Source organism: Physcomitrium patens, chromosome 4 (assembly GCF_059467195.1).
Source record: "Physcomitrium patens ecotype Gransden chromosome 4, ASM5946719v1, whole genome shotgun sequence".
Lineage (NCBI taxonomy): Eukaryota > Viridiplantae > Streptophyta > Bryopsida > Funariales > Funariaceae > Physcomitrium > Physcomitrium patens.
Genome location: NC_143413.1, coordinates 5,355,872 through 5,379,594, shown reverse-complemented (window position 1 = coordinate 5,379,594; position 23,723 = coordinate 5,355,872). Strand labels below are relative to the sequence as shown.

The window sequence follows — 23,723 nt, the reverse complement described above, 5'->3', positions numbered from 1 at the left end:
TTATAAACTTGATTTACTTGTTTTTCTTAATTATTTAATTTTTTGGCACAAACTTTGAAGTTCATTGTTGATTTTTTCTATAGATGTAGGAATAATATTTCTATAATTTATGATAGAAATATCATAGATTTTTATTCATAGAATGTTAAAAAGTACATAGAAAATTACAATAATTACAAATCTATTCTCACTTTTACTGAGAGTAGTATCCATAATCTTTTTTTCCATAAACAACTCAAAAAAATTCAAAAAATTAAATTAGAAGAGGATAATTTGTAGCTTCTAATATTAAATAAAAATTTCTACAAAGAAAGGTAATCCACACTTTTTAAGAAAAAAATAAATGTTAGAAAACTAAATTATTTGTTTAAAGATAGGTAGTCCATAATCTTCAAAATGCAACAATAGAAGTAGGATAATTCACTTACCTTTAATAAAAGACAAGAACAATAAGTTAATATTCTTATCAAACTATCAAGGACATGAATCTTGAAAAAAGAAATCCTCAATACATTCTTATGTTACTCAAAAAAACTAAAAAATAATTCAAAGTTAATAATATATTGACCTAAAATGGCTATTATCAAAGACAAGAAGACTAAAAAGTCTTAAGACAAGTCTAAAGACCTAATAGGTGTTGAAAAGAGTGAAAAAGGCTTCACTCTTGCCTTCACATATACTATCAAACTAGGAGCTATGCGGTGATGTTCTATAGGACTTCTAATATGTGTTGTTTATATTAGACACATGTCTTAACTTGCAATGCAAGCTTTTTATATGTATGCCATATAGTTAGCTTATTTGGCAAGCTACCAACATGTGTGGCATATGGTTAACTTATGGATCAAATTTCTAACCTATTAATCAACTACAAATATATATAAAATCAAAACCACATCTATAAAGCTTCTATGAACCTTCTTTAGAAGATATTATGAAATTAATCTACATTTATCCACTTCTATGTAATCATATAGGTAATTATTGGAAAAAATATATTTTTTCATGACAAAAGCTAGAGGTTTTTTTGAATGTGAAGACTCATAGTTGAATTGCATTGATATATACATTAGATTTTAATTTATTGAGAATTACTTTATTGCATCAATTGAGCTCAAGGATGCTCATGCTATATATTTGAGAAGATGTTGTTAGATAATATGCTTCACAAGTGAATATTGTATAGTATTAAAAGTACAAAGGACTTCAAGCTTATGTAGAAGTACCTTGATTACCTTTATTATGCATCCTCATCACTTGAGAAGTTACTTATTATTTTTACATTACATGAGATGAAAATATTGTTCTTTATTGATTTTAGGGCATGTAGATAGCAATTTGGTTATATTATTTTTATTTATAAATTATGCACATTTTATACATACATACATATATATATATATTATACAAGTATTTTATTGTATATTTTATTTAAATAATTATTTTTTAAAATTAATCATCTATATATGTTTATATATATATATATATATATTGAAAAAAAATGATAAATTTCACAAGAAATTGAATAGGAAGTATTAAAAGATGAACATATATTGGATAGAAGTTTCTTCCACATCTTTATTTATCTTAAAAAATTACTATAGTTTAAGATTATTAACCAATCTAGAGTTTAATTTGTCTAAATTAAGTTTATATATAATATAATTTTGAATTGATGAAGTGTATATATATATATATATATATATATGATCAAGTTAATAAGAGAGTGGTTTATGCTAAAAAAAAAGTGCATAGAGATCCTTGAGGCTTCCTTCTAATCCTCAACAATTTTAATGTACTGACTAGAGTTTTGAAATTTGTGCATTTAAAAAATTTAATCTATTATTAGAAACTTTCTATAGCCTTGAGATAGATACAAGTCTTTTGTATTTTTTCTAAATATAAAATTGATTGATATCCTAAAGATATACTGTGAACAATGATGGTCTTTCATTGCTAGCACCTTTTAAATTTGGTATGTTGTCTTTTAATAATATATATATATATATATATATATATATTGGATTAACTTGTCTAATAGATGATAAAAAAACACATTATATTTCTATATTAGATATCTTGGAACTAGGTTTGAGGAATCAATATTAAAAAGAAAAAAATATAAAGTTTTTAAAAAATTTCTAACTAATGCAATTTTAAAATCTACTTATAAATTTTGTATACTATTTGCATAAATATACAATAATCAATATAAACATCAATTTCTTATTTATCTAAATATTTTGCTAATTTTTTAAGAAAGTAAGTATTATAAAACATTATAAATCTTATCCTACTATAATATGGAGAGTATAAGAAACTATGATTTTGAACTAAACACTAATTAACATAAACAACTTTGAAGATATTAACATCAAAGATACAAATAATGTTCAAAACAAAATAAATAAACTAATACATATATTGATATATGATAGTCTATATAATGGATGTCTATATTAATTAAATAAATATAAATAAGTAAAAATAGATAGAAGTCTTGAAATTGGAGTTCTTAATAATTTTTATCATGTGTAGTACATTACAATTTTAAGACAAGACAGGGGTGGCTAACACTAGCTTGGGCGGGAGCAGAGCACACTTCTCAGTTCTGAAGAGACTGGCCAGTCGGGGCTGCCCTTTGTGGCAGGGCAGCTAGCAAGCGTCTGCAATGGAGGAATCGGGCAGCAGAAATGCCCGGTCACTCCCCAGGATGAGACCCGGATGAATGAACATCCATCATGGGCCCGGCATCCCTGCGGAAGAATGGCAGGAATGCGGAGTGCGGCCAATTTGTGAGCTGCAAAAGCTTCAATTGGCTTTTCCGACGCGGTAGTAAAGCTCAGCCTGTGCGACTCCGCAATTGGGCTCTTGATGCTATTAACGTCTGGTTTACAGACGGAAAAAGCGCACCTCCAGGGCATCGGGTTAATAGTGAGAATTAGTCGGTAAAACGCGGAGAAGCTAGCTGTGTGCTTGCCACTAGCGGGGCAATGCGATTGACGTGCTGCTCATCTTGCGACTTAGATTAGCCAGGGTCGTGAGGTCATAGGTCTTTGCAGACTTGCTTTGTCAGTGCCGGTTCTTGTAGTCGGCATGGTTGCAGTCGGAATTCCGACGGCACTAGAACATCTTGGTCTGTGAGGAGTTCCCTGCATTGAATCCACCGTGTGTGCTGTCGATTATAGTTCAAGTTATTTGTGAGTTTTGCTGAGGCTGTTCATAAATCTGTCCATCGAGCGGTAGATGAGTGATCTTGAACGCTCGACGCAGTGCTCTGAAAAGCAAGGGTATGCCATTTATGTTTTTTTTTTTTTGAGGGTGGATGCCTTTGGGCTTCACTGACCTGTGCACGTCTCATGTCGGTATTGCAGCGGCATTGAGGCGCATTAGCTTTTTGTATGCGAGACGCTACTTGTGTGGGTTTCGTTTTCCCTGGATTTGCACCTGATTTGTGTCGTGAAGGATGTGTGGCGCCAGCTATGCAACCATGCTCTATTGTCTGAGCGTTCATCTAGTCGCTGATGCAGGTCTTCGTGAGACCCCCCAGAAAGATTGAGATCCAAGCTGGTCGGTAGTTGCGTTGAGTGTCGTGACTTGTTCACAGTTGGTTATATGTTCGCTACGAAACAGTGGAGCGACCAATTCATTTGCCAACCGAGACCTCAGATTCCTGCGTTCAGACGACTGTGTGCTTTCAATTTGTTGTCAGGTCATCTTCTCAGATTCTAAATGTGCCTCCTATGTAAATGCTCCCAACCGTCCACTAGTGACGAGAAGGATTGGGGCAATGGTATTCCCGAGATTGTGCAAAGCACAACAGATCGTGCCGCTGGAGGTCCCGCACGTGACTCCCAAAATGTAATGAAAGTAGATTCGTCAGTATCACGCACCAAGACAAGACCCAAAAACCCAATAAGATGGGTGGTGGGATTAGATTTTGGGACAACCTACTCAGGTTACGCATACACCAAAGTAGTAGGTAATGATCAGAGCGTCTATGTCAACTATGAGTGGCCGTGCGATTCTTCCGGGAGGTTTTACTGCAAAAATCTGACAGGATTGTACTACCAGAGGATCAGGGGACCCTTAGAGTGCATGTCTTGGGGTCACCGCGCTAGATCGGATCATTTGTCGGACAAAAAGCCCGGAGTTGCTACACAAGATGGACATTACCTATCGAGGTTCAAGCTACTATTGAAGGGAGACCTAAACGATCCCGAGTTGAGAAGTAGCATACCGTACCCGCTGACGGTGAACCAAGTCATCGCAGATTACTTGAAACGTATTGGTGGGCACGTTTTGGAGAAGATAAAGAACCACGACGGGGATGCTGCATTTGTTCAAGACTCAGTGCAATGGTGCGTGTCGGTGCCATCAATCTGGGACGATTATGCCAAGCAGCAAATGAAGGCGTGCATGGTGGATGCGGGGCTCGTGTCTGAGGCAGCCGGAGGAGCCGAGGCCGTGAAAGTGGTGCTGGAGCCCGAGGCAGCTTCTTTCTACTGCCATGAAATTTTGCGCGCAGACAGCAAGAGCATGTCCCTGTTTACGAAGGATAAGGTTCTGGTGGTAGACATAGGTGGTGGGACGGTCGACATTGTGTGTCAAGAGCTCTTAGGGAGCGGCGAAAATTATGAGGTGCGAGAACTCACGGAAAGCTCAGGTGGTCTTTGCGGTGGTACATTTGTGGATAAAGCTTTCATGCGGCTCTTGTCTAACAAGGTGCCGTGCCTGGACGAGTTTTTGCGCCGCGACTGCCCCTCCTACAAGACGCGTCTGCTCAAGGATTGGGAAGATATCAAGTGCACCTTCGGCGAAGACGAGGGTACAAGTTCATCAAAGTCGATTGATCTGCATCTCCAATTATCCAAAAAGTGGGAGGCCTTTGAGAAGCAACGCGGTCGCACGGTGGACACGTCAGTGGTTGAACTCACCGAGAGGGATTTGAAGTCCATATTCGACCCCGTGGTGGAAGATATTCTTCAGTTGATTGACGCGCAGTTAAGACAAGCGCTCGGCGTCAAGGCGATGTTTGTCGTCGGTGGATTTGCAGGCTCCAAATACCTCATGAGAAGGATCCGAAGCAGGTTCGCCCATGTGGAGAACATCATCTCCCCCCCTAATCCTGGAAGCGCCATCATCCAAGGTGCAGTGTTATTGGCACGCAAGCCTGAAGTTATTGTGGAGCGTGTCCTCAGGAAGACTTACGGTACCAGTGTAAGCTTGCCTTTTGAACCCGGCGATCGTGAGGACTTCAAGATTTTCAAGGACGGGAAGAAGTATTGTAGGCGATTCGACAAATTCGTTACTAAAGGGGACCGGATAAAAGTCAGCCACGTTGTAACGAAGGAGTACGTTCCCTTATCTTCGGACCAGGACAAAATTTTGTTTGATTTGTACAGCACCGATCAGAAGAATCCGAGATATGTACAGGACACCACTGTTACGAAAGAAGGACAGTTCGTGGTTACCCTCCCAAAGTTTAACATGAACAACAAGCCCAAATTCGATTTCTCATTGTACTTCGGTGGCAGCAACATAGAACTGAGAGCAGGGATCAAGAGTAGGACTGGGGAGTCGACTAGCCTGAGGATACCTGTTCGATATCAAAATTAAAGCATTTAGGGCTTGGCTTTTGTAGCTGAATTGCTCCTGGAGAGGTTTGTATGTGTATGCGGTGCGATGCCAATTTTAGCTATCGTGACCGTCTGATACAGCAATTCTTCGACTATCCTTGAATGGTGAAACCAGGGTTTTGGTGCAAGAATCTAGGCTGAATCTATATATATATAATACTAAAAGAAAATTATTAAATTATATGAAGAAAATTAAAGTTACTCCAAAAACATACATATTTTTCATGTTACTTGAATCCTTATTAAAAATAAAATCTTGAAATATGATGAAGTTGGTAAAAGTATAATTAAATTATAAAAATAGAATTATTGAAACTATAATATTAAAAATATCTTAACTAGTTAAAAAAAATCAGGTTCTATTTTATATATTTTCATGGAAGAAAAAATGAATTCCTAAATCAGATCACATATTTTTAAAATTATTCTTTGTTTATAAATACTAGCAATTTTTTTAATCTACACTAAAATAATAACCTGTCTACATTTACTTATTTTTGTGCTAGAATTTCAAACAAAAATTTCCAATTTGGTCTTATATCATGTAATTTTTAAAGTCAAAATATATTCTTTTTTTTTGTAACAACACTAGTATAAAAAAAATTAAAGATCAATCTCTTTCTTATTTTATAGGATATTTTTAGATATTATGTAAAGACATCATAATAAATACTTTGAAGTCAAGAATTATTTTGCAACAAGAACCTCAAAAGATACTTTAACTTTTGAGGCTTAATGTCAAGGACATGAATCTCGAAGAAAGAGAATCCTCAATACACTCTTCTATCACTGAAGAGAAGTAAAAAGTTACTCAAAAGGTGGTATAATATTATCTAGAATGGTTATTGCCAAAAACAAGAAGACTAGAAACTCTTGAAACAAGACTAAGACTAGAAGGCGTTGACAAGAGTGAAAAAGGCTTCACTCTTGCCTCCATATATACTATCTAACTAAGAGCTACATGGCGATGTCCTATAGGACCTCCAACATGTATTGACTTTGTTAGCCACATGTCTCATCTTGCAAGGCAAGTTATCTATGTATGCACCACGTAGTTGGCTTGTTCTACAAGCTATCAATACATGGTTAGCTTTTTGGCCAAGTTTCTAACCTACAAACACATCTAAAGTCAAAACTATTGTCGTATTACGTGCTATCTTGCTTGAAAACGCACCGGGTTGTAGAAGATAAAACAATATTTTACAAGTATCCAAGTAGGCTAGTGGGTTTCAACCATCTAAATATAAAATATTTCGGATTTCAATGTAAAAGCTTAATCCCAATACAAATTACTTAGAAACACTATTTTTAATAACTTCAAGATATTATAAGTACAAAGTCTTTTATTATTTATTATTTTATTTTTAATCCTAACTCTAAACAGCGAGCTTCAGCAAGTTGTAATTCTCAATCTGAATGTCCGATTGTTGTAAATTTCTACTACTTGTGTCTTTACAAGCCTTTTAAATGCTCAAGAAGTTTTAATCCAATCTAACTTACAGGTTGCAAGAAAATGCCGTTAATCCACATTGATGTATCTTGACTGCCACCTAAAAGTCCTCGACTTATCACGCCAAAAGTCACCTTATTTTAGTTGATAGATCTCTAGATATTACAGAAATCCTAAACAACCCTAATCTGCTAACTTTCGATACCTCTTTATACTAATGGTCAAATATCCTCTATCTGTTTTGTCAGATTAACACAAACTTTTGCATGCACTCGACATACTCAATCCTCTAGACATCTCTAAATTTCAACCGCAGAAGTTTCTCCAATTTCTCAAAACAATCAAGAGTACCAACTGTTACTTTATTGCAAAAAATCCAATTCACCAATACAAACATTAACTTTCAACAACAATTGCCAAAGTTCTCCCAAACCCTATGAAATCCAATTCTATACCTTTCGAACAAGCTTGAAGCTACCTCTCCGACCCCAAAAATCCGATCTCCAAATGCCCCTTTCCTTATCATCTCCTCCCTTTTAACTCTGTGTGGTCTCCTTTTCTCCCGCCCTGAACTTCGAATTGGAACAGCCGACGACGCTTCTCCGGAATTCCTGTTTCTAAGAGGATCTTTTCAAGGAAAGGACATTTCCCCTGAAATGGCATAGAGAATAGAACAGCTTGAAATGGAACCGAAGCCTCCGTATTTGAGACCTCATTGGGTTGCCCAACCAAGTCATCTCTCATACTGGATAAGAGGCCCATACCAAGACTTGGATGGGATGTCCCCGTAATTGGATCAAATTGGCCCTTCACATCAGACTCACCTGAATATTGAATTGGTCTTTTTCTCTTTTGCTGACTCTTGGTAAGAACGGCTTGGACTCATTTCACTTGATTTATCGGAGAATCTTGAGGACCTTGATTTATCTCCTCAATTTTTCCTTAGCTTTGGATCTACTGATTTCATTTATTAAAATTGGATGGAACATTACATTCCTAATAAGTATGCCTCCACTGCTTCTAATTCCTTCATATTGGCGCGTAATCATCAGTGGCTTTGGAATTGGAACATTCTTTGGTATAATGATCAATCTGTCTACAACGGAAATGACAAAGTGGTCTTCGTGCACCCCCATCATGCATATTGGGTGTCTCCACTGCTATATACCTAATAGGCTTATTCCATGTAGGGTTGGAAAATGATCTTGGTTGTCCTGTTCGTTAGGAGGGTACTTGATTTGATGACATTGGTGGAGTGACATTAATTGATCCTGAATATTGGCACTAAAATTGGACACTGTTTTTAACATCCAAGTTGACTAAATATTAATAATATCCATGTTCACTTTTTATATTTCCTTCAGGATCATAAGCAGTAGTCAATGATAGTTTAATTCCACATCTTTCAAAGAATTCACAAGCTTCTTATGTATTTAATTCTCCACGATCTGCAGTGATTTTTCCTACACATCCGTAGTGGCAAATAACATCTTCAAGCAAAAATCTACAAATTCCTTCTATAGTTTTTGTTCTCAATGCTCTTCCTTCTACTTGATTTGATAAATCTTTGCGAGCTAAGTCTAAATATTTCATTTGCCATAAATCGATTGGCATAATAACCAAATCAACAACCCATTTAAAATGAATAGCTAGAAGATATATAGGATGAAGACCATCTTGATGTTGTATATTAGAATACGCTTAACAAATTTCACATGATTCTACAAATAAGAGCACATCTCGATACATATTTTTCCACCAATATCGTTCCTTAAGTTTAGCAAAAATAGTCCAAATTCCTCTATGTCCTGCCCATAAACTATTATGAAACCCCTTTAATAATTTTTGTTTCTCTTCCTTATTACCTATCACTCTTTGTAGCATTCCAATTCCTTTCTTTGGTCTCTTCCATAAGAGTCCTTCTTGAAACAAAAATCCATATGTTTTTTTTCTTATTTGTTTAAATTTTTTTGTAGACCAATTTTTTTGCTTAGTCAAGGTATTCAAGTAATGACTAATATTCAGTAATTCTCCTTCATAAAATTCTTCAAGAAATAGCTTATCTTCTAAGTTAAGATTTGATATTGAATAGAATTTTGACCCAACATCATCAATGTCTTCAACCATTTCGTCTTCTCTTTCATATCTTCCTCGAGATAGCATGTCTGCTACTAAATTATCTTTTCCAGTAATATGCTTAAATTCTAGATTTAATGACTTAATATAAGCAATCCATCTTAATATTGTAATATCCGACGTTGAACAATTAGTAATCATTCCAAGTAATGGCAAGCAATCCATTTCAATTACTACTGCTACACCAATCAAATAATCCTTTTCAGCTTTCATAGCCGAAACAACTCCCCAAAGTTCTCTTTTGACTTGCAAATATGCACGTTGACGAGTACTTAAAACTTTAGCTCTAAATCAAACTGTAAATCTATTTCCACTTGAATCATCTTGACCTTTAGCCCATCCAATAGCAATAGGACTAGTATCCACAGTAAGAATTACTTATCTATTTCAGTCATAATCAATTTTTCTTAAAATTGGAAGTATCACCAATAACACCTTTAGCTTCTACATTGCTTCAGTATGCTTTCTTTTCCATTTAAATTGATAATCTTTACGTAATAATTCATATAATGGATCCGCTACATAAGTATAATGAGGAATTCATATATGATAAAATACACAAGCTCCTAAAAACTTGCGTACTTCTGTTAAAGAATCACATGAATCTTTCATTCTTCCAATTGCATCAACTTTGCTTCGATCTGGCTTTCTCCCATAAAATCCACACAAATATCCAACAATAAGAACTTCCTGTACTCTAAATATAGATTTTACTCTTGAAAATATAAGATGAACTTCTTCAAGTCGAGTTAAAATCTTTTCACAATCTTGTATATGATTAACGACATATTTGTGACACCCCCTTTCATCTAAAATTTCATCTTTTTTTTCTTCTTTACATCCTTTGATAGGAACATCATCTAAAAAGGGCATAGTTTTTTTAGGAATTAAGTCTCTTAATACCTTGTTCATCCTATTCATCATGTATGCAACTGAGTTAGTAGCACTCTGAGAGAGAGTATACATTTTAAGTAATCCAAGTGGCATTCTCATTGTTGTTAGATCTCTACTCCCATGTGTAAGTTGAAATTGATCATAACTCGAATATAAATCACCCATTGAATAAATTGCCCTTTTCGCAAACGCTTTTATAAACTCGTCTACTAAAGGTCCTATACCTTCATTTTTTATAGTTACTGCATTTATTGGCTGTATATCTTAAATAAAACATAACAATCCATTTTTCTTAGGCACCGTAAACCAACGACTAGAATATGGAGCAAAAGAAGGCTCTAAAACTTTCATTTGCATCTTTTCTTTCAATAATTCTACCAATTTAGGTAAATGTGCCCTCGACATAGGAATTGGTCTTAAGTTCCAAGGTAAAGATAACCATAGGAGCAACAATATTAGGATCTACACATCCTATTTCACGAGACCCAAAGATAAATGATTTACCTCGATCCACAAGCACTTTTTTAAAATATTCAATTTTTGTTGGAAATAAGGAACCATCACATCCAATCTTCAATTTTTCAAAAGTCTCCTTTGTAAACTGATGTCTAATCTTTTTTGGATCTCTTAAACTCTCTTCTTTTGATGCTTCTTCCATATATTCCTTAAAATCTTCTAGTAAAGGTCTGACAACAAGTTTTACCTTTTTATCTACTGTTTTATATTTTATCTCTACAATAACTTCTAGTGCTTGAAAAAATTCAAATATAGAATAAACCTCCCTCAAATGAATTTCCACAATCTTATCATTATCCCCTAATCTAATAGATGTAATTAATTCTAAAGAATCCTCCAATCCATTTTCTTCATAAATACCTAAAATCTTCTCATCATCTTCTAATGTCCCTAATTTGCATAATTCCTTTTCAATACTATATAATCTTTTCCTTTCTTTTCTTTTAAAATCATCAACTTTCTTATACATAATATTTCCATTCTCAAAAATACCAATAAAACTTGCATCAAAGATACCTTCATCTCACAAGAATACCTCTTCTTTTGTACCTCCATAATCTCACTTTATAGTGGTACTTGTCCAAAATCATTAAATCTTTCAACAACCCTTGGCAATAGTTTCTCCCTTAACCTATCTCGATTCCGTTCATGATTAGGAGGTATTGCCAAAAATTATATAGCTTTCCTTCCATCTTCATTATATATGCTTGCATAAGCAAAACCATCGTCAAGTACTTTTGTTTCCATCCGTCTTGCTATAATATAAGATTGTCCTAAAATCAATGGATAAGACGTTGTATCTTGAACAAAGAAATGTTGTTCTGTTGCAACATCTCCAATCCGAATTTTGACATCTGGATAAGCTCCATATAATTTGCCTTGTGTATTATTAGCTGCTCGTATTGCCCATCCATGTTCCATATCAATTGACCATTTTTACTTCTTATAAAGATTCTTAGACATAAGATTTATTTTAGAACCATGGTCAACTAAAGCAATAATTGATTCTTCTATATCTCCTACTTTCACCAATACTTCAATAGGTGCCATTGTCCAATGTTTTCGAGTATAATGGCTTAAAGCTTCCATTTTCTTATCACTATAATCTTCAAAACGTACTCATTGATTATATCTATTCTTTTTATTTGTTGATTGCTTATAATCATTATCAACCTCTTCTTCATCTTTATATAATCATGCATCAATAGCATGACTTATTCTGGCTTTGTCCATTAATTGCCTCTTTTGCTTAATGCTGTTAATGATAACATCATGAAACTCCATCTTTGCAATTCCCAAAATCTCTTTCAATGTGAATTCCACCTTAGCATTTAATATACGTTCTTTCAACACTCCTTTTAAATTTGTTGTCGCTTCAATATCAGAAAGTAGCTTATAAGCAATTGATTTATCTTTACTTTTTGTCTCCTTTGTTTTTTCTTCCAATAATGTTGAAGTATCCTTTATAGGCAATTCTTATGAAACCGCCTCACAAGCCTCATTTCCTCGAGTCTGACTCTTAGAAGAATTTCCTTCTCTTGTATCATCAAAAAAATTTCATCTCTTTTCTTCCATCAAAGCTTCATGTTGGCTCTTAGCAATATATGCATGAACTGAAAGAGACTCAACAGGATCTTCCCAACCTGTTGCACCTTGTATTATAGCTGCAGTCTTCAATAACACTTCTAGAGGTATTTTTCCTTTTTGCATTGTGGAAATGGCAAAAGCCTAAAATTCACTAGTTTGTATACTTCCACTAAAGTCATCATCTACTCTAGTACCATAACTTGTACTCTCTCATGATGCTACTCCATGTTTTGTTAAGTAATCTTGAACCAATGCTCTCATACCTCTTTTGCCAAAATTGGTTTGAAGGAGATCCTTTGTATCCTTTAATACAATCTTTCCATCTTTCCAACAAATAACTCCTTGCTGTATCATATTATTAAATTCATTGTAATCCTTCCTAGTATGTGAAGCATCATCAGACTAGATACATCTTTGTATATACCCTTATTTTGAAACATTCTTCAAATTATTTGTAGAAGTATTTTCTTCAAGTCTTGCCAATTTGATTTGAAGATCTCGCATTCCACGTGTAATTTCTTCAATCTCCATCTCTCCTTTCTTTGATAAAGATCTTGAAGGTTGAACAGTAGGCATTTTTGGTCGTATTGTATGTACTGGAATTTTAGGTGCTTGTATTGCTTTTAGAATATTACTCCTATCTTTCCTCATTTTTCTTTTTGCAAGCAAATCCACCATATTTTCAACATTTTTCTACTTTGTTGTCAATCCTTCATCTTCTTCTTTGTCTTTAAGAAGCAACTCCAATTTTCCTTGTAATTCTCCATCAGCAGCTTGAAGAAATAATTCAACCTTCTTCGGTTCTAATGTCAATTTTTCTACCTTCGATAATTGAAAATACTACCTCTCAAATTCTCTTAGTAGCTCTGTTGCTTGTAAATTCTTATTAGGCTGCTCAATCCATTCTATAAATAGTTTCTTAATAACACGATCAATATCCTCTAATAAATATTCGTCTTTTAATGCATGTGAAAAAATCTCCTACGAATTTCCATAATTCTCCATAATTGAGGTAATATGTTCTCTTATCTCCGGTATAGTGGCTAGTCCAAATAATTCAACCATCTTCTTCTCAAAAAACCTGATTTAATTCCATTTCTCAAACATAACATCTTAAATACTTTGAAATATCCCTTCCATCAAACTGGTCAATTTTATTGACCATTGCTTGCAAAACTTTGGTTGCTAAAGCTTCTTTGCAATCATTGCTTTGTTGTTGCTGCATAGATAATGATAAGGCTTCAAACATACTAGCAATAGATGGATCTACGTACATACCCTGTCCTTTAGAAGAAACTCCACCAGAAGCTCTACTTGAAGCTCCTTCCAAAGATCCTTCAAAATTTTTATTCTCATTCTCCATAAAATAAAATGAAAATAAACGAAATCCAATACCTTCTACCTCAAGCTTTTACGTTGGGTTCACCACTTATGTCGTATTACGTGCTATCTTGCTTGAGAATGTATCGGGCATGTAGCTGTGGAAGATAAAACAATGTTTTATAAGTATACAGGTAGGCTAGTGGATTTCAACCATCTAAATATAAATTATTTCAGATTTCAATGTCAAAGCTTAATTCCAATACAAAGTACTTAGAAACACTATTTTTAATAACTTCAAGATATTATAAGCACAAAGTCAGTTTTTATTTGTTAGTTTTTTATTTTTTATTTTATTATATTATTTTTATTTTTATTTTTATTTTATTTTTAACCCTAATTCTAGACAACGAGCTTCAACAAGCTGTAATTCTCAATCTGACCATCCGATTGTTGTAAATTTCTATCACTAGTGTCTTTGCAAGCCTTCTAAATGCTTAAGAAGTTTCAATCCAATCTAACTTACAAGTTGTAAGAAAATGCCGTTAATCCACATTGATGTATCTTAACTGCCGCCTAGAAGTCCTTGACTTACCACGCCAAAAGTCACCTTATTCGAGCTGGTAGATCTCTAGATATTACAGAACTCCTAAACAACCCCAATCTGCTAACTTCTGATACCTCTTTACACTAATGGTCAAATATCCTCTATCTGTTCCGTTGTCATGATGTAACATGGATAACAAGTGAAACGGTGAAAAAAATATCATGTTTTGAAGATCTCACTTCAAAAATATTGTAGAAAATTATCTTGGAAAAATAGATATTAGTCAAAGGGTAAAAAAATTAAAGCTACTAATGCTGCCTATTTACAAATTATGCTTCTATTTACTTTGTAAGGCCAAAAATAAGGAAAAACAAGGTAGATTAGAAAAATAAAGGATATAGGCATATGTAGGGAAGAGTTAGGAGTGCAAATTAGTAAAAATTACCTCAAGAAGACGAAAGTTGATACCTGAAGAGGACTGGTTATAAACCTGGGTCGAAATCAGATGCAGAGGCACAAAACCTCACTCTGACGGCGACTCAAGGGTTCTTTGGAAGATCGGAGAACCAAATTGGAGGCCGACTTGTGGAGAAATTTTTGAGAGGTGATTTTGTGTCATTTGGATCAATATTGGATTTTTGAGGGATTTTCAAAGTAAGTGATGTTCTCTATGAATTTAGATCTTTGAAAAATAAAATTGGTTTACAAATTTTTGGATTTCGTGACTTTTGTAGCATTTTTACGAGTAAAAATTTAAAAACTTATTGGTATGCTTGTTGTGAATGTGTACAGGAGATTTGAGGTTAATCGAATGGCTAGATTAATACATATGAAGGTTTTTGTGGGCTAAGATCTCGAGATTTAGGGTTTTGAGGACCACTAAGGTTTTCTTAGATATCTAGCAATCTGCCAATTGGATTGGAGAGATTTTTAGTTTTATCAGTAGAAGACTTGACTTCCTATGTCTAAGTAAAATTTGGAAGCAATCAAACAGTGGAAAAAAGAGATATTGGTGCTAGAAGTTTGGCATTAGATTAGAAAAGGAGAGGCCTACCGACATCCGAGTAGAATTTTGAGGTCATCAACTAATGGGACCTTTTGTTGCAATTTTCTTTTACCTTCCATAGCCATGTACCCGGTGCATTTTCAAGCAAGACTTCACATAATACGACACTGTCAGATTAACACAAACTTTTGCATGTACTCGACATACTCAACCTTCTACACACCTCTAAATTTCAACCGCAGAAGTTTCTCCAATTTCACAAAACAATCAAGAGTACCAACCGCTACTTTATTGCAAAAAATCCAATTCACCAATCCAAACACTGACTTTTAGCAATGATTGCCAAAGTTCTCCAAATCCTATGAAATCCAATGTTACACCTTTCCTATAAGCTTCAAGCTAGCTCTCTGACCCCAAAAATCCGATCTCCAAATGCCCCTTTCCTTATCCTCTCCTCCCTTTTAACTCCGTGTGGTCTCCTTTTCTCCCGCCCTAGACTTCGAATTGGAACAGCTGATGGCGCTTCTCCGAAATTCCTATTTTTAAGAGGATCTTTCTACGGAAAGGACATTTCTCCTGAAACGGCATAGAGAATAGGACAGCTTGAAATGGAACCGAAGCCTCCGTATTTGAGACCTCATTGGGTTGTCCAACCAAGTCAGGTCTCATACTGGGTAAGAGGCCCATACCAAGACTTGGATTGGATGTCCCTGTAATTGGGTCAAATTAGTCCTTCACATCAAACTCACCTAAATATTGAATTGGTCCTTTTCTCTTTTGCCAACTCCTGGTAAGAATGGCTCGGACTCATTCTACCCGATTTATTGGAGAATCTTGAGGACCTTGATTTATCTCTTCAATTTTTCCTTAGCTTTGGATCTGCTGATCACCTTTATTGAAATTGGATGGAGCATTACATTGTTGATAAGTATGCCTCGACTGCTTGTAATTCCTTCATACTGACGCGTAATCATCAATGGCTTTGGAATTGGAACATTCTTTGGCATAATGACCAACTTGTCTGCAACGGAAACGACGAAGTAGTCTTCCTGCACCCCCATCATGTATATTGGGTGTCTCCACCGGTATATACCTAATAGGCTTGTTCCATGTAAGGTTGGAAAATGATCTTGGTTGTCCCGTTGGTTAGAAGGGTATTTGGTTCGATGACATTGGTGGGGTGAAATTAACTGACCCTGAATATTGGCACTGAAATTGGACACTGTTTTTAACATCCAAGATGAGTATATATTAATAATATCTTTTTCATTTATATTTTCACCATATAGTCGTGTTATAACATGACACTATGTCTATGAAGCTTCTATAAAGCTTCTTTAGAAGACTTTATGAAATTATTCTATGTTTACCTATTTCTACTTAATCATATAAGTAACTATTGAGGTAAATATATATGTTCATGACACTTAATAACTTATAATTCTAAATTAACTTATATTTTAAACCTAGCAAAAATCAACAAATCTTTAAAGATTTATAATAGACTATAAATTTAGGTAGATGTAGATTACTTTATTGTCATCTAAAAAAAATCGTGTCAATGTTTTTGTATAAATATATAGAAACTTCTTAATATCATTTCTAACTATACCAAAATGTATTTTTTATAATTATTATAGTTACTAAATCTTATTAAAAAAATTATTAAATTCCATTAAGTAATATATATATATATATATATATATATATATATTTATAAAATAATAAATTATTGAAACTTTGGTAACAAAAATTCGTATTTAAGAATTAAATTAAAGATAAAAAAATACCTTTACAATCACTTATATTCAACTTAGATGCATGTTATATTAGATTTGTTAAGTAATTCAAGATAATTTCACACATGTATTGAAAGAAACACACACTTTGGAGTTATTTTTATAAAGATCTAATCAAACAAATATATAATATCCTTATTATAATTATTTAATCAAATTTCATTGATCATAAGATCATCACTTTGCTAAATTTGCTAATAGAAATTTTTTGTAAATTTACAATTGTATTTAATATTTAAAATCCTATTATGCTTTGTTTAAAAATAATATATTTTTTAAAACCTCAGAAAGACAAAGTCCAGGAAAAAAAATAAAAGTAGAACTCTAATACATAAATAAAATCTAAAAGCAATTTATATATTTCAACAAGACTTAGATTCTTGTTAAACCATGTGTAATATATAAATGACAATATAAAATATAACTTTCTCATAAATAATTATTAATAGAGTTGTAACATTAATATATATTATTATATTGTAGAACAATACTTTCTTATTTTAGAAATATAATAATAAAAAATAATATTATGTTTTAATACAAATCATGTGCATGCACCTAATTAAAATTACATTAAATTATATTTTATTTAATTATACCTAATTTTGTATCTTATGAAATTAGGTATAATAAAATAAAACATAATTTAATATAATTTTAGTTAATTAATTATATTTAAACATGAGAATAATATGAAATATATATAGTAATAATGAAATATTTTTTATTAGAAAAAATATATATATATATATATATATATATTTGAACTTCAATCACTTTTTGGTTGATGACACTACATTTATAAAAAAAAAATAATGGCTAAATTTTTAATGCAATATTCACTAAATATACTACTTGATTTTTAATTAATTAAAAAAATATTGAAATTTTTATAATATTTAATTTAAAACTATAAATACTTGAGATATAAAATTTTCTGTATAATAAATAATAGTTATTTTGAATTATTCTCATTTTAATTAAGATAATTCGTAGTTGAATTGATAGCATTTGATTTTTAAGGAGGCATTAATGTAAAGTATTAAAAACCATACTCTTTTCTCCAATATTCCTCAAATAAAAACGCAACGACCAAATAAAAATCTCCATTAGTACTTGGGATGTAATCTCGCAATAAGATGTCGAAATGCGACTGCTCGACGACGATCAGATAATGAATCCAAAATCATTCATCCACTTGGGAATCGTAATGGACGCGTTCACACACGTCCAGGCGGGAACGCTCAAGCCGTCCTCTGTAAATTTCTGTATACATGTGTTTCTGTTTCAACCTCCTTGCCTTTCGCATCACCGCATTTAGATTTGGAGCTTAGTTCAGGGCCCGATTTCTTGCTCACCACTGCTGGAGCTCAACGCGGGCTTCATTTGCATCGGTGAGCTTCGAATTGGGTTGATTGGATTAGGCTTGACAGCACCGGAGAAGTGAAGACTCTGTGCAGATCGCGTGCTAGGTTGTGTCGCTTGCATCGGCAGCGATGGGGTTCACGGCGTGGTGGTATGCGTGGACCCATGCGTTGCTGTACATGTCGCCTTATACGTACTCTGCCATTGGAATTGCGATCTCAATTGGGGTGTCCGTCCTCGGAGCCTCATGGTACGCGCTCACCTTCTCTCGTTATTACTGGGTTCTCTGTAGCTCGTCTTAAATGTATGCTAGACCTGAGTTTCTCGATGATGGGTGCGCCTTATACGGACATTGTGGATGTTTTAGATCGAAGACTTGAAATTAGAACACATTTGAGGTGGAAAAGCGATGGTAGAATGTAGAGTATGGTGTACCAAGAGTGCTTTTGGAGTAATCTTGTGTGATAGGTCTTTGTCCAGTTTCTTGAATTTTATACTTATGGTTTAGATGGTGGAGGGAATTTTCTATACTGTCGATGGGACTTACATTGACGTGATTTCTTCTGCAGGGGAATTTATATCACTGGGAGCAGTCTCATAGGTGCATCAATCAAGGCTCCTCGGATCACCTCAAAAAACCTAATTAGGTGAGCTGAGAGATATTGAAGTATTGGATTTATTTTTTCCCCCTGTTTGTAGCTGATTTTGGACGTTGAAATGGTTGTGTTTTGTTATTGAGCAGCTTGTGAAATTCTATGCAGTGTAATTTTCTGCGAAGCGGTGGCTATCTATGGAGTGATTGTAGCCATCATACTGCAAACCAAGTTGGAAGCCACAAAACAACCTTTTCACCCCGATTCCATGCGCGCTGGCTACTCATTGTTCGCTTCGGGAATCATCGTTGGGTTTGCGAATCTGTTATGCGGGTTAGTCTTCTTCATTAATTCACGAGTTGTGATTCACCTTTGTTTGTTGGTTTCATATGTCTAAGAGGTTAGGCTCAAACTAACTGCATTTATTCCAGGACCATTCTTCATGATATGTGTTCTCAGGGTTAGTGTCTGGTAATAAATCGAAGTGTCGTGTGCTCTACAATTAAAAGCTCTGACTCAAGTGGAATTGTGATTTTCTTTGAGTCATGGTAGTTCTATCAGTCCTTGATTTATGATCCCCGTGCTGACTACTCATTGTTCGCTTGATCCCTGTCTGATGGCAGGCTATGCGTGGGTATCATAGGCAGTAGCTGTGCACTTTCAGATGCTCAGAACTCCACATTGTTTGTCAAGATTCTAGTTATTGAGATTTTTGGCAGCGCTCTAGGTTTGTTTGGAGTTATTGTAGGTATCATCATGTCGTCGCAAGCTACATGGCCAGCAGCTGTCGTAGCCTGAACCTATGCAGGTCTTAGATTATTAACATACCTACAATCTGCAAGCGGCGCAAAAGGCATGTTAAGCTTGAAATGAGAATAGTTTTAAACTCTTCCTTCTGCGAGCAGCCATTCGTGGATCATAAGCCAGATGTTCCAGCTTGCGTGAAGGTATTAACTTTGGAAGGCTCAATTAGTATGAGAAAAATAACTCAGATTCGGTGCTCCCTTGCTTGCATGTACTTTTAGGTCGATTTTGAAAGGTTAAAATATTGGTTTGATATCCTGAGCAGATGCGTAGTATCCTCATTTGAAAGGCATATATCCCTTGTAGGAAGAGTATCTTGGGGACTAGGTGCTCTTTAAGAAAAATTCTTGTGGACATTTTTTGTGTATGATGGGTTTCGAGCATTTTCACATGCTGTGGACAAGTTACCCATTCTGCCTGTTTAAAAATCATAGATAAAACATTCAATTTCATTTTGGGTTAGTGAATGATGGATTCAATTTCCTTGAATAACCGAAACTTCGCCTGTATTATCAAACGAGGTATGTTATGGCAAAGTCACGTTAACCTGACACAAGTGTACATACAGATTTACTTAAATGAATGTTGTTCCTCATGCATACAAGAGAAGTAACATTTTAGTTCAGAATGGAGAGTAATTAAACTTGGAGTTCAATGCTTGAAACAAAAAAGTTAATGCTTATTGAAACTTGACAGTTGGAGCACAGGGAACGATGCGTGTGTGAGTTTTACCGACGCGCCCTTCATTCTCTACCCCGCGGACCTTTCAGTATTGAACCCACTTGCTTGTAACTGCACCTACAATTCATCGTTGTGTTGCTTGTTGAGCTCTGGATTAGCGGAACCTAGCTTACAGATTTTGTACTCCGGATAGACAGGTGATGGATGACAGGAATGCCTCTCGGGACAGTGCACATCCGCCTCACAGCAACACCACAATTGAAGTGCACAGAGGCCGGAGTAATTTGGTGCGCTTCTGTGCAAGACATGACGGAAGAGATCCGGCTGGAAGACCTTGCAAGGGTCGTGGTGTTGTTGCAATGCGATCATCTTAGCGAAATTCGAAGCTGGGTAATTGTCTCGCACACTGCATCTTGGGTGGCGAAATATGCGCTCCTGGTTCTTTCCCCAGTGCGGTCGGCCTTAGTATTTGCACAGGGTTAGCTGCTCAAGTGTCTCCGACATGGGTGCTTGTTTACCAGGCTTCTGAGGAGTCGCAGCGGAAGTCATCATGGTCCATTGGACCCAAGCGACGTCTTCGGTGCCGGCGTTTGTTTGTAATAGGTTTTCGCTTCCCCTGCCGAATCGGCAAACAAGCTTTTATTGTACGTCCGTATCGGTTCTGGAGGCGAGCTTCTACTTCGGCAAGCTCTGCTTTGACTATGGCTTTAACATCTTGCACCCTCTCCTCCAACCGGGAGAATTTGATTGCGAGCCCCATATCCTCAGAAACTGCCCCCACGTGAGATTGTTGGTAGATACACTTCGGTGAGCATAACGCCGATAGCATTGCATGATTGGTGGGAAGAGTTGCGTGGGCGACTGGCAATCCAGTTCCGTCTATCACCATTGGAATTCTGCTCGTTGCGTCTCCCAAGCTGCAAGCAGCAGGTTGGAGCAGAGGATTTGGGTTACTTACAGGAGCAGGATTCAGGAAAAGCAAGAACGAGAACTTAGAAATAGTGAAAGGTTTGAGAATGAAGTAATCCGCTGACCTTCATTCAACAAATCCGCAGAATCTGATGTATCCTCATCCCCCCAAGCAGCCATCACCTCACTGATCTTACTTGCGACTCCACTATCTACACCAGCCATGTAAGCAGCCCGTGCATTCGGATCAAACGCTGGGGCTGTTGCGGTGAGCGCATCCTCGGATTTCACAGGTGTGAACAGAATGGCTCTGTATGTGCTGAAGTCAGGGCGCCAAAAACTTATGACGTGAGGGGTCTCGTTTTGCAGCATGTTTTTCAACTCAGCTACAATGTTCGCATCATGCAAATCGTTTCGCGTTTCCACGATTGTCCAGGAGTATGGTTCCAGCTGCAGAGTGAACTCTGTAATGATGCCCAAGAGGCCTAACCCTCCAATTAAAGCTTTCAATTCTTTAGCCCCCTTCTTTGTTTGTGCATCACTGACGATTACTTCTCCCCTTCCATTCACCCACTTTGCCTTCGTCACCAAATCGCCGAGGCTGCATGTGCTTCCCAGCCCAGACCCATGAGCGGAGCTTGATATTACTCCGCCGAGTGTCAGGTTCCCGTAAATGGAGAGTGCCCCTGCAAGAACCGACATGTTGTTTGCTTCGGCGGCGTTCGCCAGGTTGTGAAGCGTCATTCCAGCCTCCACGGTGATCTTCTTTTGATCCGTATCAACAGATACTATTCGATTCATCAGGTGGAGGAGCAGAGTGATTGAGGTAACTCCTCCGAGTTCTCCATCATCCGTGGTCTCCAGGTTTGTGTTTGAATCGAATTCCAGCTTTGTGCTGTCCCGCCTTCCTGCACAGGCCATCTCACTCGGGGTGTGAGATCCCCGCCGAGTGGCACGGATCCTCACTAGCTTGTCAACTGATGTATATCGGTTGATGATCTCTCTAACTTCCTCGGTGCTTTTCGGGGTGGTTTGGATGTCAGAAACGCATTTCACGAAGCCACCTGCAGAGTAGAGCGCATTCTCATCTTGCTGCTACAAGGCCTCGCTCACAAATTCCTGGGTCAATGTATAGGAATCGTCATTGCCGGCTACGACATTCGCCAATCGACGACCCAATAAGATTTGCAGAAAAACCACAACTCCGACCACCGTTCTCCAAGACATTGTACACGTTCTCGACACTCGCGGTCAAGTGAGTCGACAACGCCACTCTCGCACCTCTTGGGTAATTTTTCACAGAACTGACCTAAGAAATGACTTAGGTTTTCGCAACATTCCTTCAAGTTTGGAGTTTCTTATGATCTATTCCCTTTGCCAGCTTAACAGAAATTGGGGGATCCACTCGGGGTGTGAGATCAGAAATAGAGTGGATCGAACTTCTCTGCTTGAACAAGTACCATTTTATTTGTCGCATCCAGCGAGACGCTGCCGGCACTGAAGGAGTTGAATGAAATATTCAATAGAAAGATGCGTTTGGACGACTGTCAAAGAATCACGGCGTCCTTGTGTATCAGTCTGACAACTTAAAGGCTAAGAGGTGTTTATTGAACTGCACGGCTCTTGTCATAAAGCTGACCTATCAGTTAGTACTTCATTTGAGGTTTGACACTTACACTTGCATGTTAGTTGTTATGCTGTTTGTTGTTTGTCAGAGCGATCTGTATCTCAGTTCTGTAGTACCATCTTCGTTCCTATCGGTGAATTTGGTTTTTAGGGACCTAACTCTGGGTACAAATTATCTTCCGTGGACAATGAAAATAACAGAATGAAAGTGGGTCAATCACACTGACCTAGTTACAGATAGTGTTCTCTTAGACTAAAGCTAGACATTTTGGATACAAGTTTGTAGATCATCTATATATTGGTTGAGAAGTTGAAATAATAATGAGCTCATAGATTAGCAGTAATAGTAATCTATATATTGGTTGAGAAGTTGAAATAGTAATGAGCTCATAGATTAGCAGTAATAGTAATCTATATATTGGTTGAGAAGTTGAAATAATAATGAGCTCATAGATTAGCAGTAATAGTAGAGAAGTCAAGCTGCCTTACATCTTCTTTGAAGAATAATCCCTCCACCAATACTTAGCATCCTATTCTTGACAACAATCATTAAATTATTATTATTATTATTATTTTATTCAAATCTAGTAGTGATCTCTGACAAACTTCATTATTAAATAATAGTAAAGCTCATTCAAATCACTCATCTCATACTTTTTTAAAAAAAATTGCTTTCAATCAATCTATCATTTTTAATGTGTTGATTAAGATGATCAAATCATCAACATAAAAGATGATAATCAATATGAATTCACTTAATTGCATCACATACATGGAATAATCAGCCTTATTTTTTTCAAATTCTTCATTCAAGAAGAATGTGTCAATATGTTGATACAATGCCCTTGGTT

At 35.9% G+C, this 23,723-nt stretch overlaps 3 protein-coding genes and 1 long non-coding RNA gene across 5 annotated transcripts; 3 read left to right on the top strand and 1 right to left on the bottom strand.

Moving 5' to 3' along the window:
* Nucleotides 1–3,732: 3,732 nt before the first annotated feature.
* Nucleotides 3,733–5,619, top strand: LOC112280782 (uncharacterized). The gene has a single exon (XM_024516613.2). The coding sequence runs from the start codon at nt 3,733–3,735 to the stop codon at nt 5,617–5,619; it is 1,887 nt and encodes a 628-aa protein (XP_024372381.1).
* A 12,585-nt stretch (nt 5,620–18,204) lies between these two features.
* On the top strand, nt 18,205–20,108 carry LOC112281862 (V-type proton ATPase subunit c''2). The gene is made up of 4 exons (XM_024518821.3): nt 18,205–18,509; nt 18,829–18,906; nt 19,021–19,185; nt 19,476–20,108. Exons 1-4 carry the CDS (start codon nt 18,391–18,393, stop codon nt 19,648–19,650), a joined length of 537 nt encoding a protein of 178 aa, XP_024374589.1. The 5' UTR covers nt 18,205–18,390; the 3' UTR covers nt 19,651–20,108.
* Nucleotides 20,109–20,286: 178 nt separating this feature from the next.
* LOC141045336 (uncharacterized) lies at nt 20,287–22,473 on the bottom strand. The gene is made up of 3 exons (XM_073533677.2): nt 22,395–22,473; nt 21,372–22,310; nt 20,287–21,254 (listed from the first exon to the last, which is right to left on the bottom strand). Exons 1-3 carry the CDS (start codon nt 22,471–22,473, stop codon nt 21,220–21,222), a joined length of 1,053 nt encoding a protein of 350 aa, XP_073389778.2. The 3' UTR covers nt 20,287–21,219.
* On the top strand, nt 20,542–23,336 carry LOC149989365 (uncharacterized). 2 transcript variants are annotated; one of them, XR_016502530.1, is made up of 3 exons: nt 20,542–22,072; nt 22,290–22,534; nt 22,628–23,336. It is a non-coding gene; the product is annotated as an uncharacterized LOC149989365 (long non-coding RNA). The 2 variants fall into 2 exon arrangements; XR_016502529.1 differs by having other exon boundaries at nt 22,290–23,336.
* The last annotated feature ends 387 nt before the right edge of the window (nt 23,337–23,723 follow it).

Bases quoted from the DNA above. Each gene is read 5' to 3' on its own strand.
- LOC112280782 (XM_024516613.2), top strand. From the start codon at position 3,733: ATGTGCCTCCTATGTAAATGCTCCCAACCGTCCACTAGTGACGAGAAG.
- LOC112281862 (XM_024518821.3), top strand. From the start codon at position 18,391: ATGGGGTTCACGGCGTGGTGGTATGCGTGGACCCATGCGTTGCTGTAC. The intron at 18,907-19,020 runs GTGAGCTGAGAG...AATTCTATGCAG, and splicing joins ACCTCAAAAAACCTAATTAG to TGTAATTTTCTGCGAAGCGG. The intron at 19,186-19,475 runs GTTAGTCTTCTT...GTCTGATGGCAG, and splicing joins TTTGCGAATCTGTTATGCGG to GCTATGCGTGGGTATCATAG.
- LOC141045336 (XM_073533677.2), bottom strand. From the start codon at position 22,473: ATGTCTTGGAGAACGGTGGTCGGAGTTGTGGTTTTTCTGCAAATCTTA. The intron at 22,311-22,394 runs GCAATGACGATT...TCTACTCTGCAG, and splicing joins ATTGGCGAATGTCGTAGCCG to GTGGCTTCGTGAAATGCGTT. The intron at 21,255-21,371 runs GTCAGCGGATTA...TGCTGCTTGCAG, and splicing joins TGCGGATTTGTTGAATGAAG to CTTGGGAGACGCAACGAGCA.